Source organism: Limulus polyphemus, unplaced genomic scaffold, assembly GCF_000517525.1.
Source record: "Limulus polyphemus unplaced genomic scaffold, Limulus_polyphemus-2.1.2 Scaffold600, whole genome shotgun sequence".
In the NCBI taxonomy this organism is placed as follows: Eukaryota; Metazoa; Arthropoda; class Merostomata; order Xiphosura; family Limulidae; genus Limulus; species Limulus polyphemus.
The window spans coordinates 290,959-312,439 of record NW_013666210.1 but is presented as its reverse complement, the minus strand read 5'-3'; the positions used below and the strand labels follow the sequence as shown (position 1 = coordinate 312,439).

At 32.8% G+C, this 21,481-nt stretch overlaps 1 protein-coding gene across 1 annotated transcript in view; it reads left to right on the top strand.

The window, feature by feature from the left end:
* Positions 1-21,481, top strand: part of LOC106459388 (parathyroid hormone/parathyroid hormone-related peptide receptor-like) — a 114,863-nt gene that overhangs the window by 90,504 nt on the left and 2,878 nt on the right. Inside the window, exons 7-10 of the mRNA XM_022385854.1 lie at positions 2,536-2,692; positions 13,518-13,578; positions 16,461-16,530; positions 18,907-18,998. Of these exons, the coding sequence (XP_022241562.1) occupies positions 2,536-2,692; positions 13,518-13,578; positions 16,461-16,530; positions 18,907-18,998 (380 nt within the window). The remainder of the gene's footprint in view (positions 1-2,535; positions 2,693-13,517; positions 13,579-16,460; positions 16,531-18,906; positions 18,999-21,481) is intronic.

Genomic DNA, 21,481 nt, shown 5'->3' with positions numbered 1-21,481 from the left:
ATATATATATATATATATATATATATACAGATTGAACAAAGAAGTCACATGACCGGAACTGTTGTGAAACTTAGAAGAGATATCTAGGCACCCCGGGGTGTTGGTTTAGAGTAGGGTTGTTTTGTTCAATTAAGATGGATTCCTTGATTTTTCGTTTGTTTATGTTGGGTTCTTTGTTTACAAAATAACACGCAATAACTGCCCAGAATTCTACATAGGAGAAACAGAAAGAAAATTGGAAACCAGATTGACAGAACACAATAAAAAACCGTCCCACGTTTTTCACCATTGCAACTAAAAAAAACCCATAGTATATCTATTAAAAACAGTCATTTTAAACAAAGAACCCAACATAAGCATACAAAAATCAAGGAATCCATCTTAATTGAACAAAACAACCCTACTCTAAACCAACACCCCGGGGTGCCTAGATACCTCTTCTAAGTTTCACAACAGTTCCGGTCATGTGACTTCTTTGTTCAATCTGTATATATATATCCGTGTCTGTGTAAATTACTTGTACCTGATGATGACAAAACCTTGTCGAAACGTTGTACATTTGCTGTCATGTTAAACTTATATTAAAGTTTTTCTTCATTACCCATTTAATCCGTCTCCAGCCATTAGTAGTGTAGAACTATTACGCAACCAAACTAAGAGAAGCGGAAAAAACACCAAATGCTATAAGTTTAACATTTATGGACATAGTCCTGAAGAAGGATCAATGTATTTAACTTAGTATTTGAGCCCTGATCTCGTGAAGTGATTAGATAGCATTTGACAGTTAATATATAAACCATAAAAGAGGGAGGAAGGGGTCTAGATAGCACCTTACCCTCCCAGGTCGTGCACACACGACCGAATATCGACCCGATTCAAAGGTATACTGTTCCTTACACTCTTTACTTCTTTTGTTTTTCTACGATTACAGTTATTTCAGCCTTTATTCAACACCACAAAAATAAACAATACTGTAAAATTATATGCTATTATCAGCTAAGCTAAAGTAGTCACATTCGCTTTTTCCCATGGAGGACTTAATCACTTATTACCATGTTTCCGTAGAAAGGCGGACTGTTTTCCTATTATTTCATTTTCTTCTTCTTTCAAACACTTTCCAGTCGACCAACTTTCCTTCATTTCTTAGCGGATTGACTTGAAACTTGTTAGTGTTATATCTTGGCCCAGACAACTTTTTAATTTTTTGACTTAGGTCTTTTTAATGATTGTATGGGATCAAGGATAAAAAAAAAATCAAAAATATATATATTTGGACTCCTATGCTGTAATATTTACAGCAATCAAGATGAAAATTAGCACAAACATATATTTTCCTGGTCCCAACACATTGACGTAAAAAAGTTCGATTTTCCCATTTTGAGTATCTTTTGTTAAGTGAGTCAGAGCTCAACAAAAAGCTTCTTTTTTTGTCCATTGCTCGGGCATTTTTTAACACTGGATTTGGTACAAAGCTACTTTTCTACAGGTCTCACATGTTGACAAATAAAAATGTTGGATTTGCCCAATTTTAGAAATTATAGGGAGTCAAAATGCCACAAAAAAAGCATATTTTTAGGGGTTTTGGTCAATTACCTACCTTTGTTTTGACCAATTTACAAGGAATTTGGTACAAAGATACCTTCTTGCAGGCCCCAAGCAGTGATATAGACAGTTTTTGATTTTTCTGTGTTTTTTACGCTTTTTTCTTGTGTCGAAATTGGCCATTTTCGGATTGCCTAGCGGAGACATGTTGCATTAACCCGCGAATATTGGCCTCTTTAATTATTACGAGTAATATAGTTTGAACGCTCGCTATATTTGATAAGCTACGCTTTTTACTGGGTATATTTGTAATTAAAGAACTACTGAACCTCAACTGTTTCTTTCACAGCGATGACATTTGACATTTTATTAAAACTAGTATTACAGTAAACAATGTTTGTTTGTTTATAGTTAAGCACAAAGCTACACAAAGGGCTATCTGTGCTCTGCCCACCACGGGTACCGAAACCCGGTTTTTAGCGTTGTAAGTCCGCAGACAAACCGCTGTGCCACTGGGGGGCTATAGTAAACAAGAACTTAAGTAAAATAAAAGTTAAGAGTAGATACTAAACTTCTAAACAAAATTATAGCAGACTTCAACAGATCTTATTTTTCTACCATGTCAGATCATGTCTTTCTTTGAGTTTTATATTTACATAATTTGAATAGGCTGGATTTTCACAAGGATTTATGTATCGTCAACATTTGCCGTTTTTTCGGTATTTACAAAGAATAATATTATTTTACAGAACAAAATTAACCAGGATTTTATGCATCATTAAATCACTGTTTTCATAAGAATGTTCTGCGGACATACAACGCTAGAAACCGGGTTTCGATACCCGTGGTGAGCGGAGCACAGATAGCCCATTATGTAGCTTTGTGCTTAATTACAAACAAACAATACTTTCACTTCCGGTGATATATTTTTTTTTACAAACACCACAAGTACATGTATAAATAACTATATATAATATTATTTTCTTTTTACAGAATATTGATTGCAAAGTATTTATAAGTTTCTGGCATTATTTTCTGATGGCGAACTACTTTTGGATTCTTATGGAAGGCCTCTATCTTCACAATCTGATATTCTTAGCCATGCTTACAGACACCAGTGGAATTTTTCCCTACGTCATCACAGGGTGGGGTAAGTAAGCTACATTAGAAAAATGCCTTTCATATTATAACAAGATTTAAGGCGCTAGACAAGAATGGACTTTTTCCATAAGCCTGTAATATATTTTGCCAGTGCTCATGTTATTTTCTCTTTAGTTATATGTTTTAACTAAGATTCCAGGAGGCACGATTTTCTTCATTGATCGCTATCTCTTAAGCAAAGAAGTCCAAACAAACGTTTATACAATTTGAAATTGTCATTAAAAACAGTTTTTTTATTTACTCTGTAATATATAAAGCATTACTTTATACTCTTTTAACACGAGCTTTATTTATGTATGTATATAACAAACATTACATTTCTTAAACTCTTATGAGTTTTTCTCTTTATTATTTTCTTCCGGTTTTCCAGCTTCAGGATGCAATTTTATTTATAATTTAAGTATCATAATAAAACATCCAAGTACCATTTTTTAACTAGAATTATATAACCTCAATTAAATATATATTTTTCACAAATACAAAATACGATTCTTATACAAATTAGTTTAAACTTATCAAGTGTACTTTCAATCTTTCATATTTTTTATAATTTTTATTTTGATTAAAACTATTCTAACTATACTTTGTCCTGTCATTATAGGAAAGACGTTTATTTCCTTAATCTTTAACAACTTAATACAAAAAATACCTTTTACTTATTTTACTTTTTATAATTCCTAGTCATAGTTTTATCGTTACGTAATTCCAACTAACCTTACTCAACTACGGTTGACTATCTGTTTGGATAGGTGTTTGGTCATTGTGCGCGACCTAGAAAGGTCAAGTTCTATTCAGACCTCTTCCTCCGCCCTTGGCTATTATTTATTATACTGTGAAATGCTATAAAATATTCACGAAATCAGGGCTTGAACGCTATGTAAAACACTGGGTTGAAACATTGATTCTACTTCCCTCTTCAGAGCCGTGTCCATGAATAGAATGCTTATATGATTTAGTGCTATTTCACTACTTCTCTTCATTTGGTCGTTTATACTCGCAAACAGTTCCATATTAAGTTGTCACTTTTCACTTGGAGTAGTTACCAGACACATATTTCACATGTGATACCTAATTCTAAGCGATTTATTGTGGTCTAGTGCAGGTGGACTTTTTCTTATAGTAAAAATTGAGTGGAGACAGGTACTTAGGACTATCATCATCGTGTATGATATAGCGATCTATTGAGGTTAGTGTGTCTTTTTACATAAAGTTTTACCAAAATATTTTAACGAGAAATATAGGAGTCTGTTGTAAATTGGTTTTATATTTGCGTATTTATGCATGAATTTTGGGTTTGGTGTTCTGGATACTCTGAAGCCGTGGTGATTACTGCATTTTGTATAGTCTGTAATTTCTTAATATGTGTTGGTGGTACTTTAGTTCAAGCAGGATAGGTGTATTCCGCTACTGGTTGTATATATTGTTTATAAATTTGAATGATATTTTCTAATGTGTTTTTTTCTGTGTTTTTACTAGTCAATCTCTTGATATAGTTTGTTCGTTGCTATATTTTGTTTCTGATTTGATTGATATGAGTTTTCAAGTTAATTTTGAATAATACGTTACACCAAGAAATTTTGCTGATGTGATGACATGTAAAACAGCTCCATGCAAGTGTATTTCGGGAGGGTTTCTGAGCGTTTTTGTTGATTTTGAAAATAGATCTAGGTTAGTTTTTGGAACGTTTATTTTTATTCTGTGTTTTTGACAATACTGTACTACTTGATTTAGAACTGGCTGTAAGTTTGTAACTGCAATCGAAGAATTCGCGAAACTCTTCCATATCGTCTGCGAATTGTGAGGTTAGGCTAAACTTTGGATCTTCTAATGGCATATCGCTTACATACACGATGAAAAGGATAGGGCTAACTACCCCTCTACGGGGAACACCCACCTCGAGAGTAAAATGCTCCGAGTAGGTGCTTTCCACGTTCACTTGACATTTTCTATTATCTAAAACGTTAGACAATCAGAGAATAACACCTGTCGGTAAATCCTATTATCTAAAACGTTACACAATCAGAGAATAACACCTGTCGGTAAATCCTATTGTTTTATTTTGTATCGTATGTGTCGTATGTTTTCTCTATACCGAGAAAGCAGACGACAGTATATCTATTTTGGTTAAAACTATCTATTATGGTTTCAGTTAATATAACTAAATGATTTTCTGTTTATCGAAGTTTTCTGAAACCATTTCGAGCTTCACGTAATTCTGATGAGACCTCTAGAAAAGTGAAGAGCTTATTACTAATTATTCTTTCTAAAATTTCCCCTATACAATTAGTCAAACAGATTGGTCGGTAGCTTCTTGGTTTATTCGCTGGTTTACCCTCCTTAAAGAACATTAGAACATTTGCATTCTTCCAAGAGCTGGGATATAAGGGGTATATTGAATAATGTTGTTAGATGGTCAGACAATTTCTGAGTACCCTTTTCGAGGAGAATGACGTATATACCATCCTCGCCTGGAGCTTTGTTTTTTTGTATGTTTTATAATTGTAATTACTTCTATTTTCGTTAGTATGTTTGTGGTGTTACTTGCACAATCATTACTACTTTTTGTGAATTTTGGAGATTAATTGAAACAGCTGGGAAACTAGGTGTGTAGATGTGTATATTTTGTTTAATGTACTCATTACCTGTGAGAAAATAGTGTGTATCCATATCTGTTCATTATGCGTTTTAAATCTTTTTCTTAATTTTTGCGTTTTGTACGTTTGTATGTGTTATTTTCTTTTCGTGATTTAAGATCGGATAAGTTTTGTACTTGTTTTGATTGTTAATGAACTGTGTGTCCAAAACTTATTTCGGTCCGAGTGTTCGTTTAATTGCGAGCAAAAAAAGTGTCCCAATTGTCTTCTTTTAATTGTATTATTTCATTTCGAATTTCGTTCCTTAGTGTATTAATCTGAGTTTTGATGTACGGATGTCTAGTATTCATATATTGTTTTCTTTGGAGGCGACTTCTTTTATCGTGTTTATTATTTGTGGGTGAGGTTGCCATTTATTATGAGCGTATATTGTTTTGGTTTTGGTATGATCTGTTCCGTAGCTTTGATAAGACACAGTAGTCGTCAATATCTGATGAGTTTTCGGCTAGATTTATTATTGATTCTGGTAATAATTGATCTAAGAATTTTTCATATTCTTCTCAATTTGTTATTTTTATAATTATATTTTGGTTTTCTTATGGGTTTATTATGATGGTGTTCAAGATCAAAGACACGTTATTGGTAAATGATCACTGTCTAAATTAAATCCAACATTGAAATTTGAACTCTTATTCCTGATTCATGATGAGTTTATACAAAAATCCAAGATATCACTAGTATTATGTAAGAGACTTGTGTGTTTAGGGGTAGTATCATTCAACAACACACAGTCTATATTTAATAAAAACTCCAGTAACTTCCTTCCGTTTTGTGTAGTTTCATTACATCCAAAATCTTTGTTTGCTATTAAGATTTCCTGTTACTATCAGGTTTTTATTATATTGATTTAACTTATTTAATAAATTTATAACTACTGTTTTAGATGGAAAACAATATATTCCTGCTATTATTACACATCCATTTGTTGATTCAACCGTTATTTGTGTTACAGTTGGGTTGATTTATATATTTCTACAATACCCCTGTTTAGGTCATTTCTGTTTAGTCTATCTATTCTAAATGAAGTATATCCAATAAATTTAAAAGAATTATTCTTATTTAGCATAGTTTTTGAGTATCTGAGTATACTGAAATGGACGGAATCTGTCTGTAGTAAAAAACACAAATGTAGAGGACAACGTTTCGAAAGTCTTCCTCTACACTTTTGTTTTTTACTAGAGGCAGTTGCATTCCATCCCAATTTACTCATCATGAATACTCTCCCGAAACAATACATTAAAGAACATCAGTATTTGTTTGTGTTATTGTCTTCGATCTCGTGCCTTTTGGAAGCAAGACCACCCTGGATATTAATATTTTCTACTGTGAATTTTAAGGCTCAAAAAGTGCCCATGAACTGTTGTACTAAGTATGAAATGATAGGGGTTATACGTCTTTTGGCTATTGTGATTAGAAAGGTAATAATACTGTCTTGTTTGTTTTGTGGGTTTTGAAATTCTTTGATGGAGTCGAAGAATGTATTCTTTACTGCTTCCATTATTAGATTATTTTCTGTCTTTATATCGTTGGTATTTGGTATTTCTAGTATTTCTTCGGACTGTTGATTTTGTTGCTGTGTTTGCTTGAAAGGTGTTTTTGTTTGTCTCATTTATTAGTTTGGTATGTGACTGTAAGTGTGTGTGAATTGCTACGTGGCTGGTTTCGTACTGCTGCTTCATACGTTTTTGTTTGCAAAGGTATTGGTTGTATAGTTTGTGTTGAGAGAAGTGGTGTTTTAATACTTGTGTTTGTCTCGCCTCTGCGTGTTGTGAAGTAGTTTCTGTTGTAGATTCTTGTTTTTATTTCTTGGTACTTTTGACAGCCTTTATTATTGGCTCTATGTTGTTGTTCGCAGTTACAGCAAAGAGGGTTTTCGTGTTCCTTTGGGCAGATTGTAATGTGATGATCACCGCCACAACTCACATAACATGCGAGGGATTTACAGGCTGCAGCCACATGTCCGTAGTTTGCAATTGTAGAATTGCATCACAACTGCGGCGAGTGTTTTAGTTTTCTTAACCTGGAATCTCTGATACCAGAGTATAATACCATTAGATATTAGATTCTGGTTATCTTGTGTGTTGTCTGTAGGTACGTTGATAATGTTTGTGATTTTTGTGTTCTGCTTGATGTGATTCTTTCAACTTTTGTGAATGTGATGTTGTTTTGTGTTACTTCCTTCTGTATTTGTTGTATCTGAATGTTGTAATGTATGCCTCTGATTATGAATGATTTTGTGTTGGGTATAAACCCTCGTAAGTGTATCTTAATGTTTCCTGTAAGCTGTTTAGGTCAGCGAGCTAAGCTCCTTTCTCTGTAACGCCGCCTTTGGCTAAGCGTTTAATGGCTGTAATTTTGGTTTTTGGTTTGCATCTTCGGCAACATGTTCCGGTTCTTTATAGGAACCTGGGATACCTTCTATTATTATTACATATTTAGGCGATTATTTTCATGTTTCCTGTGTGTGTTTTGTTTGTTTTTGTCGGTGTTATTTGTTGCTTGTTTATGTTTGTTTCATCTACATCAACATTGATTTTTAAACTCTCAGTACTGGTGTTAATCATAATTTCTCTATCGCTTACGGTATGGTCAGGAGAGCTAAGGCTATCCGCAGATCGCCTAATTTTTTTTCTTTTCTTTGTAAGCCTTGTAAACTCTTTTCTTGCTAAACACACAATATTTTGTAAAGATGGACTTAACTGTACCTTTTTTTTATCCTTACTATTATTGCCGCCTACACTAGACTTACTGTATAGGTCGCATGGTCAACTAAAGTTACATCTGCCCTGTTATAAAGTGGCGCCAAAAACATTTACGAAATATTTGTTTTCGAAAACTAATGTTTTATATTACATGCTGAAAAAAACGAACACGTGTAAATATGGTTAGTTCAGAATTTGAAATTTGCTCAAAACACAATCACTAAAAATTTTGCTGGTCTTTTTTTCGGGAAATCTAACGTGGAATTTGTGTAAATTCATCTTAAGTTATCTGTTTCACGAACATAGAATTCATCACGGTTAACATATTTTAAAATATATATTAGATTTCTACAAATGTAATTGAATATAGATTTATTAAAGAAATAAACTCAACGTTTAATAGTACACAATAAATATTTAAAAATGAGACTGTTCCTAGTCCCAAAATACAATACAATTTTTTTTTACTTAATAATTTTACTGTATAAAAATGCTGTATAAAGATACTGTAAGACTGGAAACAGTCTCATACACTCTTCATGTTTCGACGTCTTATTGCATAGTCATCAAAAGTGAAGTATTTTGTATGAGCTAGAACATAGACACACTTTCTAAAATCGCAGGCCCCGGCATGGTCAGGTGGTTAGGGCGCTCGACTCGCAATCTGAGGGTCGCGGGTTCAAAATCCCCATCCCACCAAACATGCTCGCCCTTTCAACCGTGGGGTCGTTATAATGTGACGGTCAATCCAACTATTCGTTGGTAAAAGAGTAGCCCAAGAGTTGGCGGTGGGTGGTGATGAGTTGCTGCCTTCTCTCTAGTCTTACGCTGCTAAATTAGGGACGGCTAGCGCAGATAGCCCTCGTGGAGCTTTGCGCGAAATCCACAACAAACAAACAAAAATTGCATGATCAAATTTACGTACAATTTAACTTAAAGAATTTCACGCCATCTATTAACAACATTTCCCTCTGGTCCTTTATTCTTACTTAACACAGTGTACTTTAAAATATTTCATATTAAATTTGATTATCTCAGTAGTTTCCCGGATATTATTAACATTGATGTTTGCAGGTTGTGTTTAGTTTCATTAGTATGTTCAGCTAAAGTTGAGATCCTTGTATTATTATTTCTGGCATTTCTTTTGTGTCTATTAATTCAGTATTATAAATTTCTTCTAGTTTGTTCTATATAAATATTTCCAAATTATTTATGTTATTTTGTATATACCAGTTTTTTGATAAGATAAACCACGTATAGATAGTAATACAAGTCTTTCTCTTTTAGATTTTACAGCAACTTGTTGTAACGTAACATTTTTATCCCTCTTTTTTTAATTTATTGACTGCTCTGTGAACAATATCAGGTTTTTGGATTAAAACCTCAATCTCCTGACTGCTACATACTTAACTAATAATAACTCGTTGTTACTATCTTCCTATTTACAACACCATTTTAAAATTATATCCACATTAGGATACAAAACAGTGATTTTTTGAGGATTAGTGTGAAATGATTTTTGGTATGGGGGTATGATTATCGAGAATTGTTTTCGGTAAATAGCAGTTTTCAATTTCCTTTATTTTCACTTACTAAAGCATCCAAAAAAAATGTTATACAGTTATTTTTCTCGATTACATATGTAAATCTAATATAATTATCAACGTTATTAAAGCAATTAGCAAAATCAATTAAATTATCTTAACCATACCGCCATATCAAAAATGTTTCATCAACATACCTTAACCAAAATTCCGGTTTCTTTTTCGGCTTTCTTAACGCTTCAGTTTCAAAACTGTCCATGAATAAATCACATAATAACGGAAATAAAGGAGAACCCATAGCTAAACCTTCATTCTGTTTATAAACTTTACTCTTAATATGGAAACATGAATTTTTTAACACATGCTTCAACAAACAACGTTAATTATACCAACCTACTATAACTTAATATAAGCTTATTTGTTTGTTCTCTAAATCCTCCTAAGCTTTTGCACATGGGCCTGTCAAATATGGTTTAATCAATTAGGAATAATTCGAAATGTGTCAAGAAGAAGCTACTTTTCTTTTAAAATACATAGATTTCATATCTCCAGTGATGGATAAATATAGAACAGTCAGTAGGGGGGTGGCCACTATGGGTACTGACTGGATTTCTCCAGTTTCCTCTTTCATTACATAGGGTATACATACAGTCTATGTACATTCAATCATTACTGGCATATTTAAGACAAAAAACAGAAACACTATTTTTATCCATAACTGATAAAACACTAGTTTTATAATTGCAATCGTTTTCAAATTCCATCAATTAGTTGAAAGACTTTTTTCACACATTGTTTATACATATTTCAAGATAGACACTTATATTAAGTGAGATATTTTCAAGTCACATGTTACTTTTTTATAAAAGAAAACTAAAATAGAAAATAAAATGTTATTTAAATAGTCAATTGTATTCTTATGTACTTTTAATTTTTATATTGCCACTGACATATTTCAGAAAAAGAAAACTTTCATAAACCTTTCACCGTGCATTGCACTGGTACATCTTCTAGTTGTTTCTAAATCTGAATTCATATTTTCTTTTAATTTATTCTCAAAACGTGAAATGTTTTTCCCCCCACGGGTACTTTAGTGAACAACCTATCAAAGATAATATTATCCATGAATATACTGAGATAATGAAATTTAATCAAAATGAATTTAGAGTATTAAATAAAAATGAAGGTGCAAAGAAGAATGTTAATAGATGGCATGAAATTCTTTAAGTTAAATTGTATGTAAATTTGATCGTGTGTTTTTTGTTTTAACTCATGCATAATATTGCATTCCTGATTGTGACACAGTAAGAGTTGAAACATGTAGGGGGTAGTAGAGATTGTTCCCAGGCTTAAACTATTTTATTTCATTTTTATACAGTAAAATTATGAAGTAAGACGAATTTTATTGTATTTTGAGACTGGAAACTGTCTAATTTTTTAATATTTATTGTGTACTATACGACGTTGAGTTTATTTAATACATCTGTGTAAAAACTTACACCAGTACGTTCTAATCGCCCCTCAGTGGCGCAGCGGCATGTCTGCGGACTTAAAACGCTAGAATCCGGGTTTCGATACACGTGGTGGGCAGAGCACAGATAGCCTATTGTGTAGCTTTGTGCTTAATTACAAACAAACAAAACGTTCTAATCTTAATGCAATTAAATTATTGATGAAAAGCATAACATCTGTTAATATAACATAAATTATATAAACCACAATTTTTTCTGAAATTTTACAACTGAAAATACCTTCCTTGGAAAAATTTGTTGTTTTTTGTTTAAACTCATCAAATATCTATATAAGTTTTTAAATTGTCTCCTTCATAAAATGGCCCGTGATAAGGCGCTCGACTCGCAATCTGAGGGTCGCGGGTTCGAATCCCCGTCCCACCAAACATGCTCGCCCTTTCAGCCGTGGGGGCGTTATAATGTGACGGTCAATCCCAATTCGTTGTTAAAAGAGTAGACCAAGAGTTGGCGGTGGGTGGTAATGACTAGCTACCTTCCCTCTAGTCTTACACTGCTAAATTAGGGACGGCTAGCGCAGATAGCCCTCGTGTAGCTTTGCGCGTAATTAAAAAAAGCAAACCTTCATAAAATAATTTTAATATCTTCGAAAACGTCTTTCAATTTTTTCATCTACGACTTGTTTTAATTGTTTATTAAGAAACTAAACATCAAGACATATATTTGGATAATGAGTCACTACAAAGGCTATGATGTTTGTTTTAGATTTACTGATATATCTACATAAATTATTCATAGCAATTTCAAAACCTGTAATACAACATTTTTTCAGATATTAACATTGTTTGTTTGTTTATAATTAATCACAAAGCTACACAATGGGCTATCTGTGCGCTGCCCACCAGGGGTATCGAAACCCGTATTCTAGCGTTGTAAGTCCGCCGACTTATCGCTGTGCCACTGGTCTATTAACATTGAGCTAAAAACTGTTGTAGCTATAGTAAACAATAAACTCTCCTACCTTCATTGAAAATTAAACGAAAATTTTTCCTCGTATCTAAAACAACAACAAACAAACAATTTCTTTAGACTAGACCCTTTTAAAGAATGATTAAGCCTGAGATTACTTAATTCCTCGTACTGATTCCAAAAAAAAAATCACACGGCTTGAAGTCCATAATCATGTTCAGCACTTAGATATAGAGCTACTACATCTAAAGAAACAAAACTCTGATTTCTTTTGATCTTTTTGGCAATTTTTGTACAAATTCAAAATCATCCCTAGTAATACTCGAAATATGAGATAAAAAATATTAACATATCCAAAAGATAACTTAAATGTTTAGTTGTTGTTTTTTTTATTCCCTCCCACAATCAGTCTTCCCGAAATACTAGTAGGTTTCCAATATGATTATGTTCACTTCTTGTTTCCAACAAATTTTCATTAATCTTTCTTATTTACGGATCTTTGGAAGTACTTAGAAATACCCAATTTTGGAAATATTAAGAATAGAATATTTCCATTCTTTTTGTTAATCTCACCTTAAATGCTTCAACAAAATTTGATTGGTTTTTCTCTAATGGAATTTGCCCCCCCCCCCAGGGGCTCAGCGGCAAGTCTGAAGGCTTATAACACTAAATGGGAAAGTATATTTGATAAGATTAAACTAATTTATTTTGAATGTATTCTATTGTATTTAATCTAAATAATGATTATATTTTATGTTGGTGCATCTTCGAAAACAATTATTTAACGCGGGTTATTTCCGTTTAGTTAAAAAATTGTATTTGAACGTTTTTATTATAGTATATTATCTCTAAAATGAGATCCTGAAGAGTGAAATTTTTAGTCACGAAACCGATAGAAACTAACAGAGAGAAAAAAAAAGAGATAAAATATTTTATTTTTTCTTTGTATCCACAGATGATACTTGTATTAGTTTTGATTATATATATATGTGTGTGTGTGTCTGTATAATAATACATAGAAAAGGAAATAATCAAAATAATTCATGAAAAAACATATATTATAATAAACTAACTATACTTAATGTCATTAGCAATCAGTGAAAGACTGAAAAACACCGAAGGAAATGCTGTGCGTATTTTTAAGTGTGAACTTCATTTTTCCCATGGTCCTATCGATATATATATTTGTCACTATAGGTGGCTGTAACAGTTCGATTTCTAAATCCTTCCACAAAAGATATTAATTACAGTATTAAAACAAAACGTGCTCGTATTAAGAATTTTGCGCGTGAAATATTGAAATATAAAATACGTCATATATATATAAATCGAGTTTTTGATGTAAATATGTATATATACATATAGTTTAAGATTTTAAAATATTTTATAGCATCATGGAAGGTGGAAAACAAAAACAACTTATTTTTGGTGACATGTTATATTTATATATGTTTTATCCTACTTTTTTTTTTACAGGTCTCCCTGTTCTGTTTATCGTTCCGTGGATTATTGTACGTGCACTGTTGGAAGATAAATTGTAAGTGTTATTATCAACATCTTGAAAAATTATGATAAATTGTAAGTGTTATTATCAACATCTTTAAAAATTATGATAAATTGTAAGTGTTATTATCAACATCTTGAAAAATTATGATAAATTGTAAGTGTTATTATCAACATCTTGGAAAATTATGATAAATTGTAAGTGTTATTGTCAACATCTTGAAAAATTATGATAAATTGTAAGTGTTATTATCAACATCTTGAAAAATTATGATAAATTGTAAGTGTTATTATCAACATCTTGAAAAAGTATGCATAATTTTAAGGACTTGTTGTTGCTTTTCAGCACAAAGTTACACAATGGACTATTTGTATTCTGTACATCAAGGAGAATCGAATTCTCGAATTTAGCTTTGAAAGTCCGAAACTTATCATTGAACTTCGGGGGACCGTTCGCTTATTGCTAACATAAACTCACGCGCTTACTTGACTTAAATTAGTTTGTTAAAACAGTGATAATTTCAGTTTTGGCTGATTTAGTTACTAAATTTCACTTCTGTCTAAAAATAAGTGGTGAATCTGCTGAGAAGGAAACAATATATTATACATATAATCCAATTTATTATACGCTATATATTACACCTGTACCATGAAATGCTAGAAAAAAAAGTTACTCTCTTAATTACTTGTTTTGATTTATTTACTGACAATATTCGTTTACTTTCTCTTTATTATCCATGGCCCGGCATGTCCAGGTAGTTAGGGCGCTTGACTCGCAATTTGAGGGTCGCGGGTTCGAATCCCCGTCCCACCAAACATGCTCGCCCTTTCAGCCGTGGGGGCGTTAAAAGTGACGGTCAATGCCACTATTCGTTGGTAAAAGAGTAGCCCAAGAGTTGGTGGTGGATAGTGATGACTAGTTTTTCACTGCAGATAGCTCTCCTGTAGCTTTGCGCGAAGTTCAAACAAACAAACAAACCTATTATCCTTTATTGGCGCCGAAATTACAAATTATATAACTTGAATATCCAAACCTGAACTACCACTTTGGATTAACCCAACTACAGTGCCCAGACATATGAATATAAGTACTTCTAAAACCAGTAGTATTAACCGAAATACCCACAATACTTTCACGTCCGTGATATACATAACTCTACTCGACATAAATCCTATCGGAATTATACTAATGAGTCAGTTTCTGCTCAGTTTTGATCTTGTGTTGTATTGGTCATTTTATTATGCCAGGGCTCTGACATGGGTACGAAACTTCATTCGGGCTGAAGTGTTTCTTTCAACAGCAAAAAATCTATCACAATATTCCATGTCCTTTGAAAGAGAAAATTAAACTGTATAAAACGAGCTTATTGGGTTGTCAAAGTGAATTTTCCGAACTTCTCCAGATTAAAGTACTTGAAGAAACATAATCATTACTTACTCTTCCCTAGTTCAATAGACTTTTTCTCAGGGATATTACTTCACCTTGTTATTTTCTGTTTGAGTATAAACATAAAAATGTCACAACCGTCTTTCATTAACATTTTGCTTCCGTACTAATGTTCGCTAATTTGTAAATGTTGAAAGCATACAAAAACCAGTTTCAAGCTTAATGTGTTCCATTATACATCTAAAATCTGAAATGAAGTAGCTCTGGGGGCAATAACATTTTTGAATCCAAAGTTATTATTTAAATAAATGGAAAATGTAGTTATACTATCAGTTGTTTGTTTTTGTTTTTCATGTTGAAGCTACCGCAGTCAACATTGTAGTAAATTCCTAAAAAAAAATTAAAATATTCTAGAAAGAACTCAGCAAGTCAATATTCCACACAGTCTTTTTTTAAAAATAATGGACAAAATAATATGCATTATAAGTGGATATTTTCTAATTTCAAACCATATGCTAATATTACTTGTATAAACTAAGCAAAATATTCTAATATCAAAACTAATAGTTTATCTGCATAAATAAATAACCAAGCATGGCAACCCTTTAAACAATCAGCATATAAATACACTTTGATCAGTATACCTTTAGGAAGATTATGTTTGTTTACGAGTATGCATAAATTAAAATAGGAAACGAGGCACTTGGAGAGTTGTAAATTCAAAAATAATATAAAACTTTAAATGTTTATACCTATATATTTGTAAAACAATTCTCATGGCCAGGTGGTTAGGGCACTCGACTCGCAATCTGAGGGTCGCGGGTTCGAATCCCCGTCCCACCAAACATGCTCGCCCTTTCAGCCGTGGGGGCGTTATAATGTGACGGTCAATCCCACTATTCGTTGGTAAAAGAGTAGCTCAAGAGTTGGCGGTGGGTGGTGATGACTAGCTGCCTTACCTCTAGTTTTACACTGCTAAATTAGGGACGGCTAGCGCAGATAGCCCTCGTGTAGCTTTGCGCGAAATTCAAAAACAAACAAACAAACAAATCGTTACAATTAAGTGTTCATTTTGAATGATTGAATACTTCTGGTGCAGTTACAGGTTAATAACACAAGGTGCAAACGAATACTCGAAGTTTTTTTTTCAGGTGAAATGTTTTTCAGTTATAAAAGGTATCAATTTCGGCCGAAAGATTAACTCTGTTACGTGAATTTCCTCCGATAGATCCACACCAAATGAAGTTTTAATATCAAATATGTTTTCTCATTCATTTGTTAGTTACCGATGCAACAATTACAGCTACGTTGTGTGCTTCATGATACGAAATAAAGCTTTGTTTTATCGACACGTTAGATAGTTGAGTAACCATCAGGTACTTGCTGATAAGGCTGGTATAATAAACCGAATTAATTTCAAATTATTACAAGGCTTCCAAGAATATATTAGCTTTTATACATCACGTTTTAAGAACATTAATTCATGAATTTTTTCTAAAGTCAATTCTTTTGTTTTCTATGATTTTTAGATGTTGGACTACAAATGAAAATCCTGATTATTTTTGGATTATCAGAGCACCAATCACAGTTTCAATTATTGTAAGTTGGACTTCTTCTTTGAATCCAAAAACTTTGTTGATTGGTCACTTAAAGAAACCATTTTTTTTTAGTTATAACCATGCAACTAATTCGTCTGTTGTTGAGAGCTCAAAGCTAGTCCTTAGCTAATTAAAAGTATTCAATATGAACAAATATATTTCGTATTTTAAGGCCAGTATAAAATTTCTAGAAACTGATTATTTAGTAAAATAAGTAAGTTTTTGTTTTAAGATGATCTATAGACAAATACCTTAATAAAAAATTCTGTTCTCGGGAGCCTTTAATTATTGCCAAGAATATATTTACATGTAATTCCCCATTTGGGATAATAGGCATCTCATTTATTATTATTAATTACGGTATTAAATCGCACAGTTATGTGGAATGTAGCACAATAAAAATATTGTATCATACATGGCATATGTCTTGTTCTTGTAACAAAACCAGTTGACACAACTGCTGTCTCATGCTTACTTTGTTTACTATGAGACAATGCAATCTGTACACAAAACTTGAATAACCTGAGGTCATTGCTAGATTGACCTTTTGTATGTATTTGTTACATAATATTAACTATAGCTTTTTCAATCACACCTCACCTGTTTAACAAATAACACAACGGTCCATTTTGTTGCGATTCATTTCTGAAAAAAAAAAGAAACGTACGTATTAGCAATTGCATATTTCAATAGTGATGGAGATGATCATCTATCTAATCTGGGGTTTTCCACCTATCTCTGCTCAGTTTTTAAAAGAATGGTCAACAGCCTTTCAAGAAAAGCACAGTATTGTTATACAGAGGTTGAATACGTTATATTAAAACGATTTTAGGGCCCCACCATGTCTCCACGTCTGGTCATGCTCTATCTGTCGACCGTGCATCTTGAAAATAGCCTTGCTGCGTAGTGTCCGTTGCAAAAGGCTGTCATTCCCAAAACACGCCATTCCTCGATGTGTACCATCCATAATTCATCTAATGTACGAAAACGACAGTTACCCAGCCCCACTTTCGACAGTCCGATCGCGAAGAAATCCGTAAACGCTGAGTCCGGCGACTTGATCGGTGTGTCTTCATATAGAATAGCAAGAATACCCTTTTCATTCTCCAGCTGCTCGAGACAAGTTTGGGACAGTTGACTGATGACGTAAACGCTGAGTCCGGCGACTTGATCGGTGTGTCTTCATATAGAATAGCAAGAATACCCTTTTCATTCTCCAGCTGCTCGAGACAAGTTTGGGACTGTTGACTGATGACAAGTTTGGGACTGTTGACTGATGATATCACTGGAAGTTTTATTTTTGAGAATTCTTACCCTGTTGGCCTCGATTCCAAACGAAGATCATTCTCGATTATGTTACGTACTGTGCCTAATGCATGAGATGGCATTTATCACTGTTCGAGGATACTCACTTGTTGGAAGATTCTTTCTAGATCGTCTTAATGCCTCAAGTTGATCAATATTTCTTTGTTTTCTAATGTTATTAGGTACACAATCATATCCTAAATCATATTCTAAATCCACGATATAAATATATGATTATCTGAGTGTGTGAACATCTTAGGTCGAAAAGAGCTGTCACATACTTTTCACAAAAGCGATTAATTTTCGGTGGTATCACTCTGCACATGAAATGCCAAACAATGTCAAAATATAGTTCTGATACGTAACGTTTCACCGCGGGTGTGATTGTCACGCGACTTTCTGATTCGCATATTCAAAATCACACTCAACCATGTGTATACATATAATTCTACGTAAGTCTAATTACTATTTTTTCATTAATAGATATATTTATTTGACTAATGTTGTTTTTATAATTTATATGTTATAAAATGTTGATTTCTAAGGCTTGTATACAGAAACTTGTAAACATTAAATATGCATTGAAATTATTTTAAAAAACATACTTTAAATGCGTCTGCGTGGTAAACCCAGGTTCGTAGGGTTGAATTTAGATACATGGAGTTTACTGACTTATCACAAAGTGAGGATTAAATTTAGAACAAAGCTTATTTTTATACTAAATATCCGGGTTTGGCAATACTAACGTTAGTTTCTACTGGCCTATTAGTGGAATAAGTACGTCTTGTTCATTAAGTCACACAACTCGCGGATTTATTGTTGGGCTTCTGTCATTATTTTTTTCATAGATTATCCTTACATTAATCATAGCGTCAATTGTAGTAAATTTTAACCTTGTTACTCTATGGTTAACTTTTACTTTTCTTTTTTTGAGAGCGTTACTAATTTAAATGCTGTATACTAATGAATACTTTCAGTTATATACTAAAGATTTCAGAGCTAAAACCTTTATAGCTGTAAACTATTTTTCGAGAGTTTGGTTTTCATTGTGAGTTTTGCTCGTTTGTTTCAGGTGAACTTCGTATTTTTTATTAACATCACTCGTGTGTTGTTTCTGAAGATGTTTGTTTCCCTGGCAATGCAAGCCAGGAGATATAGATATAGGTGAGTCTGGACGTGATGTTAATTCACAGTGTCAGTGTCGTAATCTGAGGATGTTTATCATTTAATCCACAATAGTTATGTTACTCATAACTCTAAATATTATAAATACGTTTGTAATAATAGTGGACGTTGAATGAGTTGTCTTTCTTGTCTAGATAAAATGTAATAGAATATAGTTAAAAATCCTATGACATAGATAGACAGTAAACCAAGCTCTGTGCTTGTTTTCAATATTTTGAAGAGAAACGTAAAATGACAAAGACAAGAGCGAAATTTTTGATAAATGAAATATGAAAGCGAACAAGAGTTACACAAACGAAAAATAAAAGGAAACCAAAATAAGTAAAACTGAAAACTTACTTGGAAACGTAAGACTTGCAAACAAAACCATATAATTCAAAAGTAGAACACTAAGGCATAATTATACATCAGATGCTCAAAACAAAAACAAAGGATCAAAAGAAGTCGAAGAAGAAATCAGAGACATCTTCAAAATGATTATTCCAAACTTCTTTTACAGGTTAGCACAAAGTCTGCTTTAAGTATTTTGCCGCCCTAGGCAGGATTTTAAAATTCTGTCCCCACTTCCACGTTAAAACTCCTGCATCATTACCAGGGCTGACAAGAGGGCAGCTGCTCCGGAGCCCGGCAGTAGGATATTCGAAAGCTCACTATAAATGCATACTACATACTGAGCTAAATGGCTACTGATTTTTGATGGATTCATGAAAGAATTTGTTACCTAAATTCCTTTTATGAAAAACCAGCAAAAGTTAATGGATAGAATTAAAGGGGGGCCCGATAATATTACTGACCCCGGGGCTTGGGCTGGCTCTCGACGTTCCTGGTCCTTATCATATGTAAACGTATGTGTGTGTGTGTGTCTATATATTATATATATAACCATTTCTAGTAAACTTTATTGTAGCATGATTGTCTGTCTTATTTAGAACTATTTAGATCTAGAAGAGCTTAATTTTTCGCATTTTAAAGATGTTTTCTTATTGTTTTGTTTGTTAAGCACAAAGCTATACAATGGGCTATCTGAACTGTACCCACCACCTGAGATATCCCATGTAAACTCGAAGAAACAATCTTTGATATAAGAGACCCTCGGAAGTTACTGTAAACCTCAAGTTCAAAACACACCAAAAATGAATTTGAAAATTAGGTTTTCCGTAAACAAAACCATCAAATGACTACTTTCGCCTAGATAAGTTCTCCAATAACTATCGCTTAACATGAACCAAAGTTCATTGTGATGAAAAGTTTTCTTCACCAACTTATCGCAGAGTTATAAAGGTAACTTAAAAATACTCATTCTATATTAGAATGAAACAGATCGGAAAAGTTAAATCTCATGGAGTTTACACGTAAACATTTTAATACTATATATTGAGGTTGTTTATAAATGTCAACCTTCTCCTCCTCTTTTTTGTTCTTGACAAAATATACTGAAAGTTAACATGAACAGTTTTAATTAAATATTTATTCTTAACTAACTTCCAGTCTCATTTTCTACTTTTAATGATGCAAAAAAGCATTATTTCCCAACAACTTAAACCTGAAAACCGTTAGAAATAATGAAACAACTAATGAACAGGTAGGAATGGGTTAACGAGAGAATAGTCAAACACAAATGTATGAAGTGTTACGTATTGTTCTTTGTTACAGGAATTGGTTCTGGTCAATGTTGGTTCGCTTTGACTTACTTATTAACTAAACTAAGTATCCTTTCTATCCGTATCGATACTAGTATCATTATGTATTCACATTGATTATTTTACTATTAAATAATAAAGTGTTTTTCCTTACAAGAAGAGAACCTGATCTAAACTACAGCTAGTACAGTTGTTAAAATACATTGTTTATGTTACTAGGAAGCAATCGTGGTTCTAGCTCGTGGTGGCATTCCAAATATGATGCACAAAATCGATGGTTCCAACACTAATGGTGCTAACATTTCTCTAATATATAAACAACAAAAACTATTAAATATAGAGATGTGTTTAGACGAGAATACGAAGGTGTTCATTGAAAAGAGTATATGAGCTATGATTTTGCATGTAAATCATCATCATATACTACCGCATGCAACAACTGTGCTAAATTAAACATGCTAGGTAACACATACCGTATTAGCTCATTTTAGTTGATATATGTCAACATGGCTACCTTCTCTGGCTGTAAAGCATCCCATAGCAATCAAGTAAGTTAAGTGCTACTCTTTCAGTTTTGTTTTTTGTTTGTTTTTTCACATGTAGTTGCACAAGGGCTATCTCCACTATCTACTCCTAATATTAAATTTATGATGTTAGAAAAACACGTAGGTTCAAAAAGTCTTAACAGAAATGAAAACAAAAAAAACTCTATAACCCGAGCGCTTTCGAAAAGTGGATCTTTCTTCTTCTTCTTGTCCCTGAAGAAGAAAGGTCCACCTTTTGAAAGCGCTCGGGTTATAGAGTTTTTTTTTTTTTTTTTTT